The 23,472-nt window shown below is 37.6% G+C and overlaps 1 protein-coding gene and 1 pseudogene across 2 annotated transcripts; one reads left to right on the forward strand and one right to left on the reverse strand.

The window, feature by feature from the left end:
* The first annotated feature begins 156 nt into the window (after positions 1-156).
* THNSL1 (threonine synthase like 1) lies at positions 157-23,019 on the forward strand. Of its 2 annotated transcripts, XM_069086326.1 has the most exons (4): positions 157-344; positions 584-884; positions 1,707-1,818; positions 19,919-23,019. In XM_069086326.1, the coding sequence occupies exons 3-4, from the start codon at positions 1,758-1,760 to the stop codon at positions 22,198-22,200; spliced, it is 2,343 nt and encodes a 780-aa protein (XP_068942427.1). In that variant the 5' UTR covers positions 157-344; positions 584-884; positions 1,707-1,757; the 3' UTR covers positions 22,201-23,019. The 2 variants fall into 2 exon arrangements, with proteins under 2 accessions (XP_068942427.1, XP_068942426.1); XM_069086325.1 differs by lacking the exon at positions 584-884.
* Positions 2,889-5,143, reverse strand: LOC138159951 (small ribosomal subunit protein uS14-like; annotated as a pseudogene).
* Positions 23,020-23,472: the final 453 nt, after the last annotated feature.

The following is a 23,472-nucleotide window of genomic DNA, read 5'->3' on the forward strand; positions in this document are numbered from 1 at the left end:
GTTGTGGGGAGGGGTGAACATGGGAGAGGGGCGCAGGTGCACTGACAGGGGTTGGGTGGACTCTGCGCACGCGTGCAGGGTCGCCTGAACGTAGACGGCCGCATCCGGGAGCACAGGACCGTTGAGCGCTGGGTGGGGCGGGGCGGAGCTACGGGCGAGGGGCTTGCGCCGCACGCAGGGGGCGGAGCCGTTATCCGGGCGCGCGCCGCTGTCGTGGGGGCTGGGTCGGGGCTCGTGGCCTCGGCGAGAAGAGCTCCATCCTGGCGAGCGGTGGTTCCCCGGCTTCGGAAGGGCCGCTGGATGCCCCCTTTCCCTTTTTCCTTTCCTTCCCCATTCTGCTCTGGGTGAGTCATTTGAGAAGGAAGCCAGACGGAAAACCCACAGGATCCGCTCCGCTGCCCCGCCCCTTCCCCAGCCCCCCACCCCTCCTCGGTTACCTGGGTGGGTCTTCCTTCCCACCTGGCGTCGTTCTCCTTCTCCGCCTCCGAAGCCCCGTCCCGCCTTCTGTCCAGAAGACCCCCTCCCACCTGTCCGAGCCCCCTCCCCTTCTCTCCCCTGACTTGCAGCCTCCTCTCGCCCCCAGGTATGTTAGAGCGGTCCTGCGAGCGCTGCGGGACGGCTTTGAGCCCCGCTCGGGCTCTACCAGCCTTCGGAACGTGCGGGGCTCCCCTGCCGAAATGCCCCCAGTTCGCACACAGCGGGCTTTCTGTCCTCTGTAGAGCGACACCCAAAGAGCATCCATCCCTTTGAAATCTCTTAGGGAACTAGACTTCGGAAATAAGCCGAACCTACCTGACCAACAGTCGTTTGAATAGTCGAGTCAAATAAAATTTAAAGCGCCAAGTAATGCTGGCTGTTAACATTTTTATTGTTATTTCTCCAAGGTGAGTAAAGGGACCAGGGGAATAGGAAAGGAGACTGTTTGGCTCCATATTATTATCTATGAAATTCCTCCATCTGGATAGATTTTTAAATGGCTTCGTGGACAAGGACAATTTTTGGTGTTCATTTACAAGGCTACAGAACTCAGGGCCTTCTCAGGTAGAATCATCCTATCACTTGGGCCGGATAGAATTGGTAATAATTAATCCCTAACCACCATTGATCTGGCTTGTTATTAAGCCCCAGACCTTGAACAGATTTCATGTCAGGTAACTGAACAACCACTTGGAGAGAGACACAGACGATGGTTACGGTTTCTGGTAGGGCACGTTATTTGGGAATTGTTCTGTGTCACTGAAAAAGCTATGAATATTGCAGTATAGAATCAGATTTCTAGCCCTTTGTATTTACTTGTTTGGTTTAGTACTGGTGGGAGGGAGTATGGTTAGGGATTGAAGAGGAGCCCCCACAGGACCAGTTTTTTAGCTTAGTAGAGAGTGCCAAAGGATTATTAAGTATCGTAACTGAGAAAGTGGAATCCAAGCTCTTGGGATTTAATCATACTATTGCCACTAGCTCAGTGGATGGATAGGTTTTACTTGCTTTGTGAATAGGGAAGATTTGGAAAAGAGGAGTACTACTTTAGTCATATCATTTTCTATAAAAGCCAGTCAACTTTTTTCCAACTTGAATCATTGGCAGAACTATTTACAGTCTCAATATTTGACATCTTGCAAGACTTCTGACTCTAATGTTGATTTTTTATTTATTATATCTAAATAGTATATGAACTTAGACTTGACTTTCACATCTCTTCACTGTAGTTTAATCAGTTTGGTCACAGTTTGGGAAGAAGCTGAGAAATAATTCCTTACATGAGTGGACTGAAGTTGAGGCTAAGCTTCTGTTTTTTATTCACCACTGAGTTAACCTTAGGTAAGTCACTTATTATATTTGTGAAATGGGATGGAGGTAGTGGGTTTTGTTTTTTAAAATTTTTACCTTACTCTGTGAGCTTTTTATACTTTAAACTGATGTTATTCTACTTGAAGTTCTAGTTTCTACATCTTATTTAATTTTTTTTTAATCTTGGAGAGGAGCATTACTAAGGAGAAATAAAAACAATAATAACTGAACTTAAGTACTTATGGTACTGATTTAAATAAATGAGATAATCATACATTTAAAAATACCTCCTGTATGCCACAAGAACTCTTGAGTGCCAGAAGACATAATGACAAAATGTGAAATAGTCCCTGTCCTCAAGGGGCTCAGATTCTTTTGGGGCTAGAATGTAATGTAAAGTTATAATGGAATATATTTTCCCAATTCCTCCCTTCCCCCAGGGGAAACTTCTTTGGTTCATCAGAAGATTAAGAAATTCACCATCTCACTGGTAGAGTAAGGGTGTTGATGAGCTTGGGCTTAATTTAGTTTTCTTGTATTCAAGGGTTTTTAATACTTTTCTCTAAAGAATGATGCTCACTATGTTCATTACTCAGATGAATGTATATTTGGTTTTAGTGGATATTTTGTCTTTATTTACAAAGAAGATACTTGTGAAATATTTGGGAGGTAAATAGTCTTACCTTCACTGGCTATCCAAGGGTATTTGGGACTATACTTTAGCTATTGCATCATCACCAACCCAAAACAAATGTTGCCAGGGTTCTCTTTAAAATAGCAAACATATAATCTCAGACATTTACTGGTTGTGTGACCCTGGGCAAGTCAGTTAGCTTCTGCTTGTCTCAATTTCCTTATCTATAAAAATGGGAATAATAATAACATCCACCTGCCAGAGTTGTGATGAGATAAAATGGGATAATATTTGTAAAGCACTTTACAAACTTTAAAGCCCTATATGAATGCTCGCTGCTATTATTTTAGATGTTTTCCAACTGCAAACATAGTATTTTAGCAACATAAGCATGTGTTTTAAATGTCATAAAGAAACAATATATTGTGTTAAACATCTAATTATTTTTTTCTCTCCTGAGATACAGAATGGTGTATTCTCAAAGTGGAAAGACAAATGGAGTCAAAAGAGACCTGGGTTCAAATCCTGCTCCTAACACTTAATAGCTGTGTGAACATGGGCAAGTTATATAACCCCTCTGAGCCTGAGTTTTTCCATCTGCAAAATGGGGATATCATACCTGTAATACGTGGGCTGTTGTGAGGTTCAAATGAAATAATGTATGTCAGGTAGTTTTAAAGTAATAGGTAAAAGTCAGCTATTATTTAATTTTAGAAGGGAATCAGTAAATGAGCTGTCCTGATTCCTGATTTTTAAAACATTGCCACGTAATTTCTTAATTAGAATGAGTTAGGCCTCATGAAGAAAAGTTTTTTCTCTATACTTGATAATTGGATCAGGTTGAATTAATTGGATCACTAATTGAATTAATTTGAGGGGAAAGGAGATATAGAAAATTATTGGTGAGGAAAGTCCCTCTAAGCAGATTATCAGCTGTATTGTGGGTTCTAGTCTCAGTGCCTGGTGAATGGAGAGGATAAGTGACTTGCTTGGGGTTATACAGCCAGTAAGTATCAAAGGCAGGACTCTCTATTCCTGAAGCCACACTACCTCCCTGATTTAATTTCTGATAATCCTAATGCCTAAGCAATTTTTTTCCAGTTTACTAGTTGTTAGTATTGAAAACCTAATCAGTAAATCTACATTTTTAATAATTTATTCTTTATCTTGAAACTTATTACTATAAGGATTATGGAAAAATTTTTACTAATATCCTTGTTGAAGATTAGCTACAGTGTTGAAAATATCAGCAAGCTTATGTAATACATGGTCTTTATTTACAAAAAGTTTAAAAGATTATAACTGTATCACGTCAGTGGCATTCAGTTACCTCTATTCCTTGCTGATACCTTTGGTTTAACACGTTAAGTCCATCTTTTATGGATTTTTAAATGAAAATTGTTTTTTGTTTTTTTTGAGGATAACCTTTTTAAATTATATTCAAAAATTAACATAGCATGTACAACAGGATCAGATCTTTAGGGGAGTAGATCAAATAGTTGTCCAGAATCCAGTAAAATGGTAGTCACTGATGGTCAGTGTAATCACTGAAGCAAGATCCATAAATATAACTTAGTCCAACTTGATGAAGCCGATGTCTTTCGAATACTGTCAGAAGCACTGGCGGCACATGTTCAGGCTGCGTATCAGGCTATGCTGGTTCGAACAGACTCGGCACGACTGAGACCCCTGGCCTAATTTGCGAGGATGGCTCCAGTAGAGCTGCTGGTGACCCATGGCACCACTTGCAAAGTCCCATGAAAATTGTTTTAACCAAAAACTAGAAATTTTATTTAACAAGCATTTACCAAGTATCTAATTTTATATGTCCTATCGTGAATGCTGAAGATAAAAAGTCAAGAGCAAACAGACCCTACTCTCTGTGTGAATATGACTTTGTATCCCCCCTGAGTAAAATACAAGGTAATCTTCAGTGGTATGGGTAGTTGGAGAGCACTAACTAATGAAAGGAGATGACACTTAGCTTAATCTCATAGGGATTTTACAGGCAGAGGTGAGGAGTGAGGAAGGGACAGGGGGACATGCTGGGCAAAGGCAAGAGGCACATTCTAAGCGGGCAGTGTACTAGATGGAGTGAAATGTGATCTGTGGCAAGGAGGAATGTGAAATCCTCTGGAGCCAGATTAGTAAGGGCTTTCATTGTCAGCCTTTGAGAGACCATTGAGAACCACTGGATATACTTCATTGGGAGAGTGAGGTGGCAGTGCTTTAGGAATATCAGTCTGAGAGTTGTGTGAAGGGTGGTTTGGATAGGGGAGAGACCAGAGACATGGAGACCACTGAATCTGTGGTCTCATCCCCTCTCCCTTTCTTTCTATCTCCATATATACATATATATGCATAAATGTATGTGTATGATTGATTTGATCCACTTGGTAATAAAGTGAATGTCTGATACCATTAGTGTACAGTCCTTGATGCTGGCTCTGTCACTCAACATTTTATATCACAGCAGGGGATTGAGGGTTGTAGGACCACGTAAGGACAGCTTTCTTTTGTGTCTGAAGTCTATGAACTTGTTTTAAAAAATACTTTGATAAATATTTCAGCACCATTGGTTTCCTATGTATTTTATGTGTTTAAAGGCATTATTCTGAGAGGATGCCCATAGGCTTCACCAAACTTCCCAAAAGGGACCGTAACACAGAAAAGGTTCTGGGGTTTTTAAGCTGTTTAAGAGGTGCTGAAGGGTTCTCCAGTGGAAAAAGTTTAAGAAACCCTGGACTCTAGAACATCATTTCAGTTACTGTAGTAACTCTGTTCAGAGCTTTATAGATATAGTTAGTTGGTTTACATTATAAAGTTGGAATAAGAATACTCTAACTATTTTTTCTTTTTTTTCTCTTTAATAGCTTGGAATTTAAGCCGTGTGTTGCATTTTGCTATTTTGAGAACCCTTCTTTACTATCAACGGTTTTAAGACCATAATTGAGAACCACCATTAGAGAAGTTCAGCAGTGATCCTTTAATTATTAAATCAAATGGACTTTTTTTAGTCCTCTCACTTCTTAACTTCTTTGCAGCTTTTGACTCTGTTGACTACCTACCATCTCCTACCGTCTGAGGTTTCTTGACACAGGTCTCTTCTGGTTCTCCTGCCTGTTTGATGTCTCCTCATTCTCATTTACTAGATTATCATTTACATGCCCACTAACTGTGGTTGTGGCCCAGGGTTCTGTTTTGGACCTGATTTTCTCGAAGTGTTCTTACTTGGTGACTTTATCAGCCCCTGTGAGTTCAGTTACTATCTTTATGCTAATTACTCTCACAGTGGTTTGTAATAGCCAGTAATATAGCCAGTTGAAGCTTCTCTCCTATGCTCCAATCCCACATTAGCAACTGTCTCTTGGACCTATTTTGGGGAGAGTGGTGGAGGGGGTGGGGAAAATTGAGGTTAAGTGACTTGCTCGGGATCACAAAGCTAGTAAGTGAGGTTGGATTTAAACTCGGGTCCTCCTGACTACAGGGCCAGTGCCCTATCCAGTACATCCCTAGCTGCCTCATATTGGACATTTTGAACTGGACGCTCTAACGCCATGGCATGTGTCAAATGCAAATAGAAATAGGCTACATATTGACTTAACCACAAATTAATATTCCTGTTGCTTTATGGTATTTTTTGTTTTGTTTTGTTAAACATTCCCAGTTGCATTTTAATCTGGTTCAGAGTGAATTTGGGAGCTTTGCCAGTTAAATTTGACACCTCTTTTTTAAGGTGATCTTAAACTCAGCAAGGCCAACTAAACTCTCCCACCCTCCCCCACCACTCTTTGAATAATTTCTTATTTCTGTCAGTGGCACCGCCATCTTTTCTACTCAGTAAAGTTCACAACATCATTGTTACTCTCCTTTTCTCTGCCCTCAAGGAGCTTACATTTTGACATGTACATATTAAAAAAAAAAGTTTATTTTTAAAATGGTAGTTTTGAGAGGGAGGGATCAAAAAAGGCTTCAAATAGAAAAAGTGACTCAGGAGCAGAGTCGTTAAAAAAACCCGAGATTCCAAAAGGCAGAGGGGAGAAGGAAGAACATTCTAAGCATGGGAGACAAAACCTACCCACTGTATCCCATTGGTTGCCAAGTCTTGCCATTTCTGCCTCTCCAAGATCTGTTGTATATTTCTCCTCTTTCTCATTGCACTGCTTCTAAACTCATTAAGGCTCTTAATGAACTCTCATCTGTACAGTTACAATTAGCCTCCTAATTGGTCTCCTTGACTAATGATTCTTCCTGCTCCAATATATGTCCCACACACCTGCCAAAGTGATTTTCTAAGAGTGCAGGTTTGGCCTTGTCACTCCCCTACTTAGTAAGCTTCTCCTTTAGGATCACATATAAACAACTCTGTATGGCATTTAAAGTTCTTGACAACCTATCATCTTCTTACCTTTTCACTTGTTTTCTACATTACTGCCATTAAGCAGTCTTCAGGCCATCCATACTGACCTTTTTGCTGTTTCTCGAATATAATGCTCCATTTCGTGTCTCTACCTTTGTAACAATTGTCTTCCATGCTTGGAATGTTCTTCCTTCTCACCTCTCTCTTTTGGAATCAACTCTGCTTCAGGGTCACTTTTTCTATGTGTAGGCTTTTTGGTCGTTCCCTCTCAAAACTACTATCTAAAAAATACACTTAAAAAAATATGTACATGGCACCCTGTCAGAATGTTAACTCCTTAAGAGCAGGGGCTGTAATACAGAATTCTGTCTTTGTACCCCCAACACTCAACATGGTGCTATTTATAACTTAGGCACTTTATAAATGCTTATTGATTGATTGAACATTTTAAAGCAACTATGGGTAAGACACTATTAAGTGTTGGGGATACAGATGCAAATGAAATAGTCAAGAGTGTATGCTGTACTGAAGTGATAAGGAGGCTTAATACAGCCTTGCCAGGAGGGTGGAATTGTTAGAAAATCATTTAGTCCTTTATGTCATCTCATCAGGTCCTGTACTTTGTAGAAACATAAGAGAGTTGAATGACTAAATAAAGGTTGCTCCATAAGAACCTATCACTACTTTTAGAAAAATCTGAATGTGATATCTTAGTAATTGTAGATTGGTGATATATCCTCTTTGAAATATAGCATTCATATATAACTGGAGGGAACTGTGATGCTGACCCCACCAAACAACTGTTATTGCCTCTAAAACCAAATAGTAGATTAAAAAAAATTTTTTGACAGGCTCAAAGAAAATAAGTTTTCTATCTTGCTATGTTAGGTTACATATATTTCATTGGAATGTGAGAATTTCTAGTTGTCTACTACAAAGTTTCTCTAGGAGAATTTGAAGAGGGATAGATTACTTTCAGCAAGATTGCTAAAGATCAGGGAGAAGTTTGGAGGGAGAGCCAGATCTTTAGGGAAGAAAAAGATTTGAGGAAATGCAGGTATGAAGGAAAAGGATGGGGGATGGTTTGCATGAATGTATTAAGGTGGGAGAGGATAAGACTTGGAGATATTGAAAAGCAGAATCCATAGGCTCAGATCATCTAGGCTGCCACCTTCATTTTACAAATGAGCAAACAAATCTAGAGAGGAGAAATAAATGAACAGTAATTACATAAGTAGTGAATTCAACTCTGTTGGAACATAGTGAGTATGAAAGGGGTAAGGAGCATTATGAAATAAAATTTGTCAGGTAGATGGGATCTGAATTGTGCAGATCCTTAAATGCCTAGGCTATGACGTTTCTCTTTCATTCTGTGTGTGCCACTTTGGATTTTTGAGTAGGGGGAATTATGTGGTCCTACCCTTGCATTGGAAAGTTGGTTTTGTTTTATTTGGTTGATTTTTTGGTAGTTAATGGGAAGGTTAGGATTGGAAGGGGGAAAGACTTGAGGAAAAAAGAGAAGTTTGGTAGCTATTAAAATAACACAGGTAAGAGGTTATAAGGACCTGTATTAGGCCTTCCCTTCCTTTCTCTTCCTTTCCCTCCCCTTCTGTAATACTATGCTATAATTAAAGAAAAGATAATGAAAAATCACATGGAATAAGTTGAGTATATTTTCAATTTTTAGAGGAGTCAGAGGTTCATCATCAGTAGGTTGGGTATTGAATGATGAATTATTTAGCTATGGCCAAAGGTAGATAATGCCAAATTATAGACAATATAACTTCAGAAAATAATGCCACAGTGGAGTGGAAAATTTGTAGAGAAAGCTCAGCTAAAACCTGGTCATTGAGCTGTGGAGTGAAGTTGAGAAGAAAACCACCTCTGGAGGAAAAGACTCAGATGTTGGTAATTCACATTTTTTCCTTGTACCTTTTGGAGGATGAAATAAGATGCAGAGGGATATAAAGAATGAACACTATTGCTGCCCTCAAGGAACTTACATTCTAATGAAGACCATATGAAATAACTACATACAAGACATATACAATGTAAATAAGTACTAGCTTTTAGTTGTTATTAAATAAAAGGTAATTTCAGAGGCATGATATGGGCTGAGGAAGTGAGAAGTTCTAGAAGGTGTGATTTGAAAGGAAGCCAGGAAGTAGGGTTCAGGAAGAAGAACGTTCCAGTTTAAAAATGATAGCAGGGTAAAATGCAAGAAATAGATTATCAGGGGGCGGAGCCAAGATGGAAGAGTAAAAGAAATAGATTATCATGTGATTAAACAGCACATAATCCAGTTTGGATATATGAATGAATAAGGATGATTCTGGAGCCCTCAATAGGAAAGGCCTGAAGAAAGGGATGGGAGTTTAGAGAAAAAGTAAACAGTTTTCTTTTGGACATACTGCATTTGAGATGCATATGGGAACTTGATCTACAAGTTCAAGTTTTTGGGGTATCCCTGAAGTATCACTATACTGGTAGTGCGGTATAGTGAATAGAATGCTGAAATTGAAAAGTATGCCAGGATTCAAGCCCCACTTCTGTGATCCTGGACAAATCACCTAACCTCTCTCAGTCTCAGTTTCCTCATCTGTAAAATGTATTACTTTGACTAGATGATCTCTAAGGATTCCTTCCAACTCTAAACATATGATCCTTTGATTCTGAGATTGTTCATAGATGAAATTAGGATAGCAGATAAAGATGGAAAAGATCTGCTAGGATCTGTTTTCATCCTTAATGACAGTTATCCCCATTTGTGTTTTTTCCCATTTCATTTTGGCAATCTAATTAGTCATGTAATTTTAATTCTTATGTGTTCTCACTAGTTTCTTCCGTAGATTTCCCCTTTTCATTTCCATTTTGGTGAGATTTGACTTTGTGCTCAAGGGTCTTTTTGTGATCCTTGTGTAGTTTTTAGCTTGATAGCTACCTTGTTTTGGTAAATACTTATGCAGATAATTGTGCCTGCACACACAATGTAGATCTACCACATTTCCTTCTGTAAACCTGCACTTCTTGCTGACCTTTGGTAGTAACCTTCAATGATCTGGATGGACCTCATCTTCTGAGATGAGTATGGAGGGGACATTTTATTTCTTTGTCAGTTGTGAAACAGTCTCAAGAAAGGTCAGGACTGGATATAAAGATCTGGGTGTTATCTCTATAGAGATGATAATTGAACTATTGGGAGATAAGATCACCAAATGAGATAATGTAGGGATAGAACAAAAGAGGGCCCAGGACAGAGTCTTCGGGAACAAGAAGTGGGAAAGGGCATTCAAATTCCTCTTGTTCTTGGTTTGGGCAGATTTCATGAAGGGATTGAATTTGGGGAAAGGTGGTAACAAATTAAATCTGGATGAAGCAGGATTCATACCCTCATCTCTTGGCTGCTAGCTTCAGCCTATGTAGTGAAAGGACTAGATGATGTCTATGATCCCTATCAGTTCTAAATCTCATGGTTCTATTCTCAGTATCCCACTGCTTCTAGACCTCTGCATGTTTAATTCAGATGGCTATCACAGGGGGCTGCTCTGAGGACTTGTCTGGCAGCAAAACCAGCCCACCCCACCTGAAAGGCAAATGAAGTTAAGAGGAGCAATAGGAATAGATGAGTCAGCTCATCTAATCAATGAGGATTCTTGTCAGGTGGGTAGTACATGCATTTAAAGAATAAGGAACTGTTTTGATCTCATAGTTTGTCAGAAGTAGGATTCAAAATCAGGTTTTCACAGCTTCTGCTCTTAACATCATCCTTTATGCCATGCTTGAGGTGACACTGTTGAAAGTATTGAAGGATTGATTTTTAAGATATCTGAAAGAAGAGAAGATACTGATTGAGAAAAATAAGAATGCTATTTTTATCCAAAGATTGCTCTTGGGAGGACATTTGTAATGCTTGTCTCGTGTACTCACTTACCCAGTGAAACTGTTGTGGGAAAGACCTACATGTATATCCAGAATATTCTTGATGAAAACATAGTAAGAGAAAGGACAGTCTTTTGCAAATGGTTTTCTATGGCAGATCCCATCCTCACAGTCAGAATTGACCTTTGTTTCTTGATATTTAAAAAAAAAAATTGACAAGAGACCAGAATCTAGTTTTTAAAAGCTCAACCAGGGGGCGGCCAGGTGATGCAGTGAGTAAGAGTGCCGGCCCCACAGTCGGGAGACCTGGGAACGGTTCCGGGCTCAGATACTTAACACCCACACAAAATAACTGGCCATGTAACCTTAAGCAAGTTACTTAACCCCAGTTGCTTTAAAAAAAAAAAAAAGCTCAACCAGAAAATGTGTCTCTTGGCATATATTTTACTTGTACACCACGAGGGACACATGATCTAGTAGAAGCAGTTCTGGACTTGGATGGAGGAGAAACTTGGGTTTGAATGAGACTCCTCTAGCACTTTCTAGCTCAGCAACTGTAATGGAAATAAGTATTTCACTTATTTCCCTCATCTTAAAATGAGGCCAATCCTAACTTATAGGGCCAGCCTCATAGGGTTGTTGTCTCAGACTGAGTAATGCACATAAATTATTCTGTAAACCTGAAAGCTGTGTCTGTTATTGGAAGATTAGTGCATAGGTAAAACCCCGGGAATAGACTTATTCAATACTTTTTTGATTACCAAGTGAGGTATAAAACATAGTCATGTCTGTTTACCAAGGGTACTTTCCAGTGTTGTAAGGACTGTCTTACTCAGGACCCAGAGGGGGGAGAGATTTCCTAGAGATGGTGAAATTTTCCAGGTTCCCCTGTTGCCACATGGCATGGTACAGATTGCATGAAGTCCCTTAATAATATAGGGTCTCAATGGAGATCCAAAAACTGTCCAAAAGGATCAGTTTAACAAAGGAAAAACTAAATGGAATAGGTTCTCAACTGTGACCCTTTGACTGAATCCAAGCTTCTTGGAACAAATTATTTTATTAAGGGGATCTGTGAATTGTGGCCTTGAGGCCACTTGTTCCCCACCCCTGCCCTACTCCAGCTGTCTTCCACATGGCTGCCAAAGTGGTCTTCATAAAGCATGGCTTGACCATATCAAACCACTAAACTCCACTATTATCTATAGGATCAAATGTAAATTCCTATTTGACAATTTAAGGTTCTTCATAACCTGGTTTCTTTCTACCTTTGCAGTCTCCTTGGACTTTGCTAGCCTCTCTAAACTCTGTACATAGTCCACCCTTACTGGTCTGTTTACTGTTCCTCATATGTAATGTCATATCTCCTGTCTTAGAGACAGGAAACTTTGCACTGGCTGTCCCCTTGCTTGGAATGCTCTTCCTCCCTGCTGCTTCTTAGGATTCTTGGCTCCAAAACTGGTTTCCTCAAATATCACTGACATGAGGCATTTCTTGGTTCACCTCATTTAGTGCTTGCTTCTTCTCCCAAAATTACTGTGTTTCTTCTCCATTTCCTTCCTTTTCCCTCCCTCTCTCCCTTTCCCTCTCCCTCCCCTCCCCTCCCCTCTCCTCTCCTCTTTTTCTTTCATCTATCTAGCCATCTATTTAAGTTTTATCTTCCCCCTTAGAATGTAGTCCTTGAGAGTAAGGACTGTTTTCACCTTTTTTGTTATCCCTAGCTTTTAGCATAGCACCTGACAGTATAGTAGGTATTTTTATAAATGTTTGCTGATTAGTTGGGTAGATGCTGCAAATGAATAGTGAACTGGATGTTGAATTAGGAAAAGGAAAGCAGAATAAATAGCATTTGGGAAATTGTTTTACTTTCAGTGATCATCCTGTTTGCTGACATTCATTTTTAAATCCCAATATTCTTTTTAAAATTTCCCTTTTTACTATAATCAACAAAAATAAAACATTTCAGTATACAAAGACAAAAAACCATTGTGTAGAAAACCATGAACTTCTTTAACACCAATATTCTTTATGTGGGCTGTATGACTGTGAATCACAAGATGTCATAGTTTTCAAGGAAAGCATGTGGTAGATGTTCATATTGCCAGTGATGATTTGTATACAAGAAGTAGGAAATATATAATCAGAAAAGGAAGGGGGCTGGTCACATATTGAATTGAGGATAACATATGGAGTGTGGTACTTGTAACCACGAAATGACAAAAGCTAAAAGCAGACCTTGAACATCTTGAAGAGTTGTTTGGAGGAATTATGGGAAGAAACGAAGGAGAATCTTGAAGGATGAGAAGACATACTTGATGATTTGTATTATCTAAAGAGGTCCCCATGTTGAAAAAAAAATGGTTCCTTTGAAGTGGAGAAGTTGGAAAGCATAAAATGTCTGTTAAGGATTTATTTTGTTGACTATATAGCTGTAGAATTAGAAGGGTCTTGAGGTGGCATACAATTTAACCCCTTCATTTTATATGTGGAAAAAACAAGTAGTTGATTTGCCCAAGATCATATAGTAAGAACTAGAGATACAATTAGTCCTCAAGTTCATTGATTTTTTTTTTTTATGCAAGGCAGGAGAAGCAAAAGGATAGCATAGGAACATTAAAAATAGAGGAAAACTAGATTTTTTAAACTCAGATTTTAGCACTGTCTCCAAATAAATGTAACATTCACTTCATAGTAAATGGTTTTCATTCATATGACATTCCTCGATCATTTATTATCTACTATGAAATTCCTTTTGTCAAATATATCCTCATTTAGCTGAAGTAATATAACTTTTTCATGACCATGACACCAAGAGAAAGTCAGACAGACAATAGCATAGATATTAGGCTCTGATTAGTAAATGGTATTATCACATTTCTTTTTCTTTTTTTTCCCCCCAAATGCTTTATTAACTTTTGGTTTACATCATTCATTTCCACCAGATTTTGAGTTACAAAAATTTCCCCCTTTTTCCCCCTACCCACTGCCCCAAAATAGCGGTCCCACAGGATATCCCCTCCTCTAATCTGCTCCCATATCTTTTCCCATACCCCATTCGACTTTTCCAGTAGGGCATGATGGATCTCTATGCCGCAGTGCCTGTATATCTTATTTCCCAATTACATGTAAAATAGTATTAATAATAGTATGTGTGTATTTTAAACATTTGATTTTAAAACTTTGAATTCCAGATTCATTCCCTTGTCACCCACCCTTACTGGGAAGATAAGCAATTCAGTATAGGTTGTACATGTGTAGCTATGCAAAATATTACCATAGTAGTTATATTGTAAAAGACTGACTATATTTCCTCCCCTTCTATCCCACCTCTCACTTGTTCTATTCTCTACTTTGATCCTGTCCCTTTTCAAAAGTGGGTGCTTTCAACTTCCCTCCCCCCCCCAGCCTGCCCTCCCTTCCATCATCTCCCCTCTTATCCCCTTCCCCCCTCCTCTCCTGTAGGGTGAGATACCCTATTTAGTGTGTATGTATTCAATGAGAATAAGTTTTTTGCCTTTTTGCTTACCTGTTCTTCCCCTCCATTGTAACCATTTTCCCTTGCCTCTTTTGTATGACAGTTTATTCCATTCTGTCTCTCCCCATCTCCTCTCATTATATTCCTCTCTCACCTCTTAATTTCACCTTTTAAGTATCATCCCTTCCTATTAAATTGGTCCTGTGTCCTCTATCTGTGTTTACCTGTAAACATATATATATATATATACACACACACACATTCACATATGTATTTGTATGCCCATATACCCTCCTATATAGACACATATATATATTTCTATTCCCTTCAACTATTTTCATACTGAGAAAAGTTTCATCAGTTACAATTATCGTTTTCCCATGTAGGAATTTAAATAGTTCAACTTTGATAAGTTCCTTATGATTTCTTTTCCCTGTTTACCTTTTCTTGCTTCTCTTTCTTCTTGTATCTGAATGTCAAATTTTCTATTCAACTCTGGTTTTTTCATAAAAAATGCTTGAAAGTCCTCTGTTCCACTGAATGACCATATTTTCCCCTGAAACATGGTACTCAGTTTTGCTGCGTAGGTGATTCTTGGTATTAATCTCAGCTCCTTTGATCTCCAGAATATCATATTCCAAGCCCTTCTATCCCTCATTGTAGAAGCTGCCAGATCCCGAGTTATCCTGATTTTGTTTCTGCAATATTCAAATTGTTTCTTCCTGGCTGCTTGTAATATTCTCTTCTTGATCTGGGAATTTTGGAACCTGGCTATAATATTCCTAGAAGTTTTCTTTTTGGGATCTTTTTCAAGAGGTGATCGGTGGATTCTTTCAACCTCTGTTTTGCCCTCTGGTTCTAAAATATCAGGGCAGTTTTCCTTGGAAATTTCTTGAAGGATGATTTCTAGGTTCTTTCTTTGATCATGGCTTTCAGGTAGTCCAATAATTTTTAAGTGATCTCTCCTGGATCTGTTTTCCAGATAGTGGTTTTTCCCATGAGATATTTCACATTGCCTTCTATTCTTTCATTTCTTTGGATCTGTTTAACAGCATCTTGATTTCTCATAAAGTCACTAGCTTCCATTTCCTCCAATCCTGAAGTAATGATTTTCCTCAGTGAGTTTTTGAGATTTTTTTTTCCATCTGGCAATTTCAGCTTTTTAAGGCATTCTTCTCCTCATTGCCTTTTTGAGCCTCTTTTGCCATTTGAGTTAGTCTATTTTTTAAGGTGGTATTTTCCTCAGTCAGGCTGTTGACTCTCATTTCATAATTTTCTTGTATTGTTCTCATTTCTCTTCCCAGTTTTTCCTCCTCTTCTCTTATCTGCTTCTTAAGGTCCTCTATGGCCTGTAACCAGCTTGTATTTTTCTTTGAAGCTTTTGGTGCAGGAGTTCTGACTTCACTGTCTTCCTCCTGTTCCATGCTTTGCTCCTTGTTGTCCCCAAAATAGGAGTCTAATGATGCAGTCTTCTGTTTGCTTTGCTTCCTTTGCCTGGTCATGTCACCACTCAATGACTTGACCCCTGGACTTTTTGCCACAGTAGGACTCCGTCACCAGACAATGGAGCTTCGTTCCAAATGCTGGAGTTTTCTCATCTGCTGGAGGTATTAGTTGCGTGCCCTCTCTAAAGGTTCCACACACTCTGGCAAGCTGGTCACACACCCCAGGACCTCCACCCTAGACCACAATCCAGATCCAAGCAGGTTAAAGCAAGAGCGATTACCCCTCAGACTGGTCACTTGGTCCCCCTACGCTCTGCAGGCCAGGGACTGAAGCTGCCACGTGACTGCGGCTGCAAGGCCATGATTCCTCAGTTGGCTTCTCGCCCCGGAGGCAAAAACTGACACACTCCCAACTACTGGGTCCCAAAGTCCACATGCACTGACCTCTCACTTTGTCCTTAACATCTGTGTGTTGATAGTTCTGGAAATGGCCATAGCTTCTGGTGATCTGGAGTCCCTCCAGCTGGTGGTTGGTCAGGCTGTCCTGGGACTGAAACCTCAGTCTCTGCGGGGCTGGGGTCAGCTCCCAGAGCGCTGTGCTGGCTGATTCCTGCGGGTTATCTATATCGGGAGGTTAGCTTCTCTGTATCATTTTGTGGGTTCTGTAGCTCCAAAATTTGTTCAGAGTCCCCTTTTACATGAATTGTAGGAGGTGAGAGCCGGAGCCCCGCAGACGTCCTATTTCTACTATGCCATCTTGACTCTACCCCCCTATCACATTTCTCAGACTTGATATAATCTTAGTATTTTTTCTTTTAAATGAAAACAGTTAATAATTGAAACTGCTTAAAATATTTTTGGTGTTCCCTCTTCTTATTTTTGACTTAATTAAAAAAGCAAATTGAATACAGACTGTGTATTGACAGCAAAATCAGCTTACAACTAATGTTAGCAAAGGAAAATTTGAAAGAATTTTTTTATCAAAAAGAGTGGTGCTTATAATGATATTGTTATAATGGTTTGTGAAGTAATATCAAAGAATTAATACATTGATCCAGTAACAAGCATAATTGTAAACAAGTTTTTATCTTTTTCTTATTATCTTTTAGAATTTAGAACCAAATTTATAAATCTTGTGTGAATTCATGAAATCACAAAAATGTATAAAAGTAGGTTAATAGCCAGATATTTAGAGATTCCTAGGCTAAAGGCCAATTTGTGTTTGTTTAAATATTCATTTAGATGACCTCTGTGGTAGATTCCTTTGGTCAAATTATGATAAGGTAGTTCAAAAGTTTGAATCAGATTTTCATTAAGTCCTTAATTTGGAAGGGACCGTGGAGATCATGTAGTAAAATTAGTTTTCAGTGGTAAGGAAACGAAGGCCTAGAGATAGAATATAGTTTACTCAGGGTTCCTTAGATTAATGCCAAACACTTCAAAGTGTTAATTACTTTATGCATCAGTCAGGAAAGGCCAAATTTTGAAATCTTTTGGTGCACGTGAGAGTTCCCACATTTCTAATCTCATATTGAAAGTGTTGAATTTGATCATCTATTGAGGTAGGGATTTCTTCTATATAGTAACAATTTTGTGACATTCTTATTTTTATATGGAAAAACCTCATCACATTATGACATTTTGTCTTCATTTGGACATACATATAGAAATTAACGTCTTGATTTTTAACAGGATAGAGTTAGGTAGAGATAGATGCAGGTAAATTCAGTGTTTTCATTTTATGTTGCAATTTTAACATTTTAAAGTAGATGTCTCTAGAATATCTTGAAATTTTTATAGCCCTATATACTGCTAATTTTGATTGTACACTTCCATTTTAAACACTCAGGCTTATACAGAAAGATTACCTTTTCTTTGAAAACTACACAGTCCATCTAAGATCTTTTCCTAGTTTTCTTTCTATACATATTGATTGGTGGAAGTGAAACATGTTATTTAACACTTGAAGAAAAGTCACAGAGGAACAAATTCTTTTTTATCCTATTTAACTAATTTGTTAAATCAAAAGTCAGCTTTTAGTTATTTGAATTTATTTATATTAATGAGTTCTCTACTGAATTCATCCTTAGATACGTTATTGTGACAGGGAGGAAATTCTTAAAGGTCATACTTGCTGGAATTTGTGTGTATTTGTACCCACCAAGTTGAAAGGGCTTCAAATAAATCTCAGTGATGGACTACTTGTTATCTAGGGACAAGCCTCGCTAAGTTTGAAGAGACTCATCACCAGGTTTTCTTCAGGGTGGTGAATCTTTTGGTCACAATTCTTAAAGACTATTGTAAAGGGCCATGAAGTGAGTTAGTACCCATACCAGTAAGATCTTGGATTGTTGTATTATTGAAGTCCTTACTGAATAAGATTTTGTCTATACCTAGTAGATGGGAAATTGGGGAGAAAACTTCTAAGTTGTTTTTAGGACATGTTAAAAATACAATGTAGCATCTTAATTTCCTTTGTTTGAATTCTAGTTTGTGTTATAAAGGAAGAAAAACCCAATAGTACAATTGTGCAAGGCTACTTTTGCCTGACAGCATAAATACCTGCAACTACTACTTTCAGTTGAAATACAATTTCTAAAACACTGTCAGAACATTATTACATTGTTGATGGGACTATTTCCAAAGGTAATCAATCTCCTAAAAAGAATGGGAATTGTGGGATCCATCTGGATCCCAGAACCTTTGCCTGGGAAATTTTGCTTTCTGTCATCAGAATTATGTTTATACATTTTTCACAATCACTTTGGAGAAAGTTTGGGATTTGACTTGGTCCCACATTTGCTCCCATGAATATTTGGAGCAATCTAAATAAAAGATGGTGGTCACAGTGGAGATAATATTTATTACAGATATTTTCACTTGATCACTAATTTAGAAATTGTTTTAGTTATAATTGTCATAATATTATACATCCCACATTTACTTTCTTTTAAGGGTTTTCAGTGTTGAATACATCTAAGATCAATGATATGAAAACATGTAATACTAATGCTCTAGCCATGTACGTGCTAGGTTTTATTTTTACTTTGTTAATGTAAACTTTGAAAGAGAGATTTTAAAGTAAATATATACTTTATTTTACATTTTTCCTAGAAATAAGGTACTAAAATAATTGTAATTCTGAGTAAAATTTGGGTGAAGAATTAATTTTGTTGCATTTGTGTTTAATTGATCATAAGCTTAGAGTTGGAAGAGATGTTAGAGATCATCTTAGTTAGATGATCTAGCCTCTTTTTCACATATGAAAAAATCAAGATCTAAAGAGGTCTTGACTTGTCCAAGATTATACAGCAAGAAAGAGAAATGGTATTTGAATCTGGGTATTTCTGACTACATTTGTCAAGAACAAAGATAAGATAGGAATGTTATGAAATATATGAATTATTTTCCTATACAGAGTTCTTGTCAAATCTGTCACCATTTAGTTGGAGAAATAATATCTGCTCATGACCATGACTTCAAGAAAAAATTGAGGAAAAAGTAGAATAGGTATAAGACCCTGATTAAAAAAATACAGTTATTAAATTATTTGGACCTGATAGTAAAAATTTATAATATTTTTTCCTTTAAAAAACTCAATTTACCATTGAAATGATTTAAAGAAATACTTTTGGTACAACTTTGGACTCTTGCTTTTGCCTTGATTAGAGCAAATTGAATTTTGGCTATGTTTTGGCAATAAAATTAGCTTGTAGCTAATGTAACAAAAGGAATATTTATATGTAGCTTTAGGGATTACATGTCAGTTTTTGTGTATTGTAAGTAATTAGGATGTTATCATTATTTTTTGTTATATGTGTCCTATTGCAGATAATTCAGGGATATGCAGGTAAGGAAGCAAAAGAAATACTAATCCTATGATAGCATAATTTTTTTCTTTTTTTTTTTTCTTGGAGTGGGGAATGCAGGGCAGTTGGGGTTAAGTGACTTGCCCAAGGTCACACGGCTAGCAAGTGTTTAAGTGTCTGAGGCCAGACCTGAACTCAGGTCCTCCTGACTTCAGGGCCAGTGCTCTACTCACTGAGCCACCTAGCCACTCCAGGATAGCATAATTTAAAAAAAAATGTCCACAAACCCTGAAATATTGTATATAGAATATTTTCAGTTGTGCATCTTAAAAAGTAAAATATGCTTTATAAAGATTTACTATTTACCATTAAATTTGTTAGGAATACTTAAAATCCTAAGTTTGAAAGACATATATTTTGGTTTGATTTACATTCATGATTTTCTGCAATCTGATATGATTTTGTATCTTTATACCTGTTGCTATTAGTAACTAATGGTCCTTTTTAAAAATAATTTTTTTGATAAAGGTGTAAGCCCATTTGCAGGTTGGCCTGGACAGAAAAGTGCAAAGAGAATGCTTCATATTAGACGGTGTCAGCATTTGAAACCAATAACCAAGACATTTGTTTCTCTTATACATTTTAAAGCAAACAGACACCTAAAGTTGATTCTTCCAAGGACCTTTGCATTTAGAGAATTAAGGAAGTCATGGTTCTCAACCCATTCTCTTCTTGGAGACAAAAATATTATACTGATGGGACCTCCTGGTTCTGGGAAAACAACAGTGGGCAAAATAATAGGTCAAAAACTAAATTGTGGTGTTATAGATGTGGATAGTGATATCCTTGAAGCAACATGGAATATGACTGTGGCTGAAAAATTGAAGGATGTTGGTAATGAGCAATTTTTAGAAGAGGAAGGAAAAGTGCTGTTAAACTTTTCTGCATCTGGAATTGTAATTTCCCTTTCTGGGTCAAATCCAATGCATGATGCTACCATGCAGCATCTGAAGAAAAATGGAGTAGTTGTATATCTGGATGTACCTATAACAGATATAATAGATCGTCTGAATTTAATGAAGATTGATAGAATTGTGGGTCAGAACTCTGGAATGCCCTTAAAAGAAATACTTCAATATAGGAGACAGTTCTATAAAAAATGGTATGATGTTCGCATATTTTGTGAAAATGGAGCATCTGCAGAGGTAATAGCTGATAAAGTCTTTGATGCAGTTAAGAGGTATCAAGATGTAGACTCGGAAACATTTGTTTCAACCAGATATAAGTGCAAACACCCTGGAGAAAGAATTTCCAGAAAATACTTTAGTGACGCTCTTGTTGAGGGGTTAGCTTCTGATGGTGGACTCTTTGTTCCTCAAAAGGAATTTCCAAAATTAAGCTGTGTAGAATGGAAAAGCTTAATAGGAGCGACTTATGTGGAAAGAGCACAGATAATATTGGAGAGGTGTATACATCCTGTTGATGTACCTGGTTTCAGGTTGGGAGAAATGATTGAAACTGCTTATGGAGAAAACTTTGCCTGCTCTAAAATTGCCCCTGTAAGGCATCTTTCAGGCAATCAGTTCATTTTGGAATTATTTCATGGACCAACAGGATCATTTAAGGATTTATCATTACAACTAATGCCACATCTGTTTGCACACTGTATTCCTCGAACTTGTAATTATTTGATCCTTGTAGCTACTTCTGGGGACACAGGGAGTGCTGTATTAAATGGTTTTAGTCGTCTTACTAGCAGTGATAAGCAAAGAGTAGCTGCAGTCACATTCTTTCCTGAAAATGGAGTAAGTGGTTTTCAGAAAGAACAAATGATTGCAAGTCAGAAGGAAAATGGGTGGGCAGTAGGTGTCAAGTCAGATTTTGATTTTTGCCAGACAGCTATAAAAAAAATGTTTAACGATTCTGATTTTACTGGATTTCTTACAGTAGAATATGGAACAACCTTGAGTTCAGCTAATTCTATAAACTGGGGCCGACTGCTTCCTCAGGTAATTTATCATGCTTCTGCATATCTTGATCTTGTTAATCAAGGATTTATTTCTTTTGGAAACCCAGTAGATGTCTGTATTCCCACAGGAAACTTTGGAAACATATTAGCAGCAGTATATGCCAAAATGATGGGAATCCCTATTCGAAAATTTATTTGTGCTTCTAATCAAAACCATGTTTTGACTGATTTTATAAAAACAGGACACTATGATCTAAGGAAAAGGCAACTGGTACAGACTTTTTCTCCATCAATAGATATTCTGAAATCTTCCAACCTGGAACGACACTTACACTTTGTGACTGATAGAGATGGAAAATTGATGACAAAATTATTTCAACAGTTAGAAAGTCAGCAGCACTTTCAGTTAGAAAAGATCCTAGTTGACAAGCTTCAGCAGGATTTCATAGCTGATTGGTGTTCTGAAGAGAACTGCCTGGCTGCTATTAATTCTACATATCATACATTAGGGTACATCTTAGACCCTCACACTGCTGTTGCTAAAGTAGTTGCAGATAGAATACAAGACAAAACTTGCCCAGTGATCCTGGCTTCGACAGCTCATTATTCTAAGTTTGCTCCTGCTATCATGCAAGCATTGAGGATTGGAGAAATAAACCAGACTTCATCAAGTCAACTTTGTTTATTGAGTTCATACAATGCTTTGCCTCCACCACATGAAGCCTTGTTAGAGACAATAAAACAACGAGAACCAAAATATCATGTCTCTGCCCCTGATCTGGATATCCTGAAGGATCATGTAGAAACACTTATACGAAATCACTTCATGAAAGTTTTCTAAGCAAAAATATTTATTTGTCATTATACCCAATAAATGTGTGGTTCAGAAGTTTCATTACGTATTGAATTGCCATGTTTTCTTTTTTCAGTAACATGCATATTTTCTAGAATTAAAATATTGTGTCTGCAAGTACTCTTCAGGATCTTAAGTAGACAGCTGACTGGAAACAATACATAAATGCATAGACTTTCAGACTATGGTTGTGGTAGTCATCATAAATCAAAGCTATGCTTATGAAAGATGATTCTTTGCCCCTGTTAACTGAGCTAAGATTTCTGGTTTCCATTAGTGATTTGGCAACTGGAATATTCAAGTGCTGCTGTTGGGTACCACATCTGTTAGCATTTATTTGTATTCTAGTGACTAGAAAGTTAATGTACCTCAAGAAATGCCTAACTTGACCCAAGGGAATGATGAACTCATCCAACAGGATTAAGCCAATATTTTTTGTCTTGAAGGAATCATACTTGTCTAGAATTACCTGAATTGGCAGTCTAATTAGACAATTGCTTGACTCCACAACTTGCTTTAGCATTGTAGATCCACTGGGATTTTTGGGGATGATAGACCTTGAAAGCCAAGTCTATTGAAGACATTATTTCTTTTGTTATATTTTAGTATTATTAAATAGTAAGCATTACAAAATGACAATAACAGTGGATAAGTAAATGAAATTTCTCACCTTCATTTAGGAGAGTGTTTTGCAGAATTAATAATATTTGAATAGATACAGCAGCATAATTTTTACTATTTTAGAAAATAGCTCTGTAATGTTTGAAACCAGAATATTTGTACATCCCAATAAACTTGTTGAAAGTTTCTCTTCTGTTCCTCTTTTCCTTTAACATTTTTTTGTGTAAATAAAATACAAAGTTAAGTTGATTCCGTGAGTTATGTTTGTGAAACTTTTGTAATAATTAGTATTTGTGAATTATTATGGAATTAATAGATTTTTTCTAAATCAAAATTTGCCATTCATTTTGTGTAATAGACTGGTCCCAACCACAAGATGGCATTCCTAACATAAGGTTCATTTTCCTGATAACATTTATACATGGAAAAAAAAATACATTACAAATTCATAATGGTGTGGGATTTAAAAAAATTTAATGATCAGAGACACATTTGGAGGTTTTGCCAATTGTGTGAAAATACAAACTGTGGTGCTTAGCTTGGTAAATATATACCAAGGAGAAAGATTCATATATCATTTTCTTATAATCATGACTTTAAGTGCCTCAAAGATATTAACAATGCTCATGTTGATGCACC

The sequence above is a fragment of the Petaurus breviceps genome, unplaced genomic scaffold (assembly GCF_028583685.1).
Source record: "Petaurus breviceps papuanus isolate PSGF00001 unplaced genomic scaffold, PetGlider_PUasm1.0 178, whole genome shotgun sequence".
Classification (NCBI taxonomy): Eukaryota; Metazoa; Chordata; class Mammalia; order Diprotodontia; family Petauridae; genus Petaurus; species Petaurus breviceps.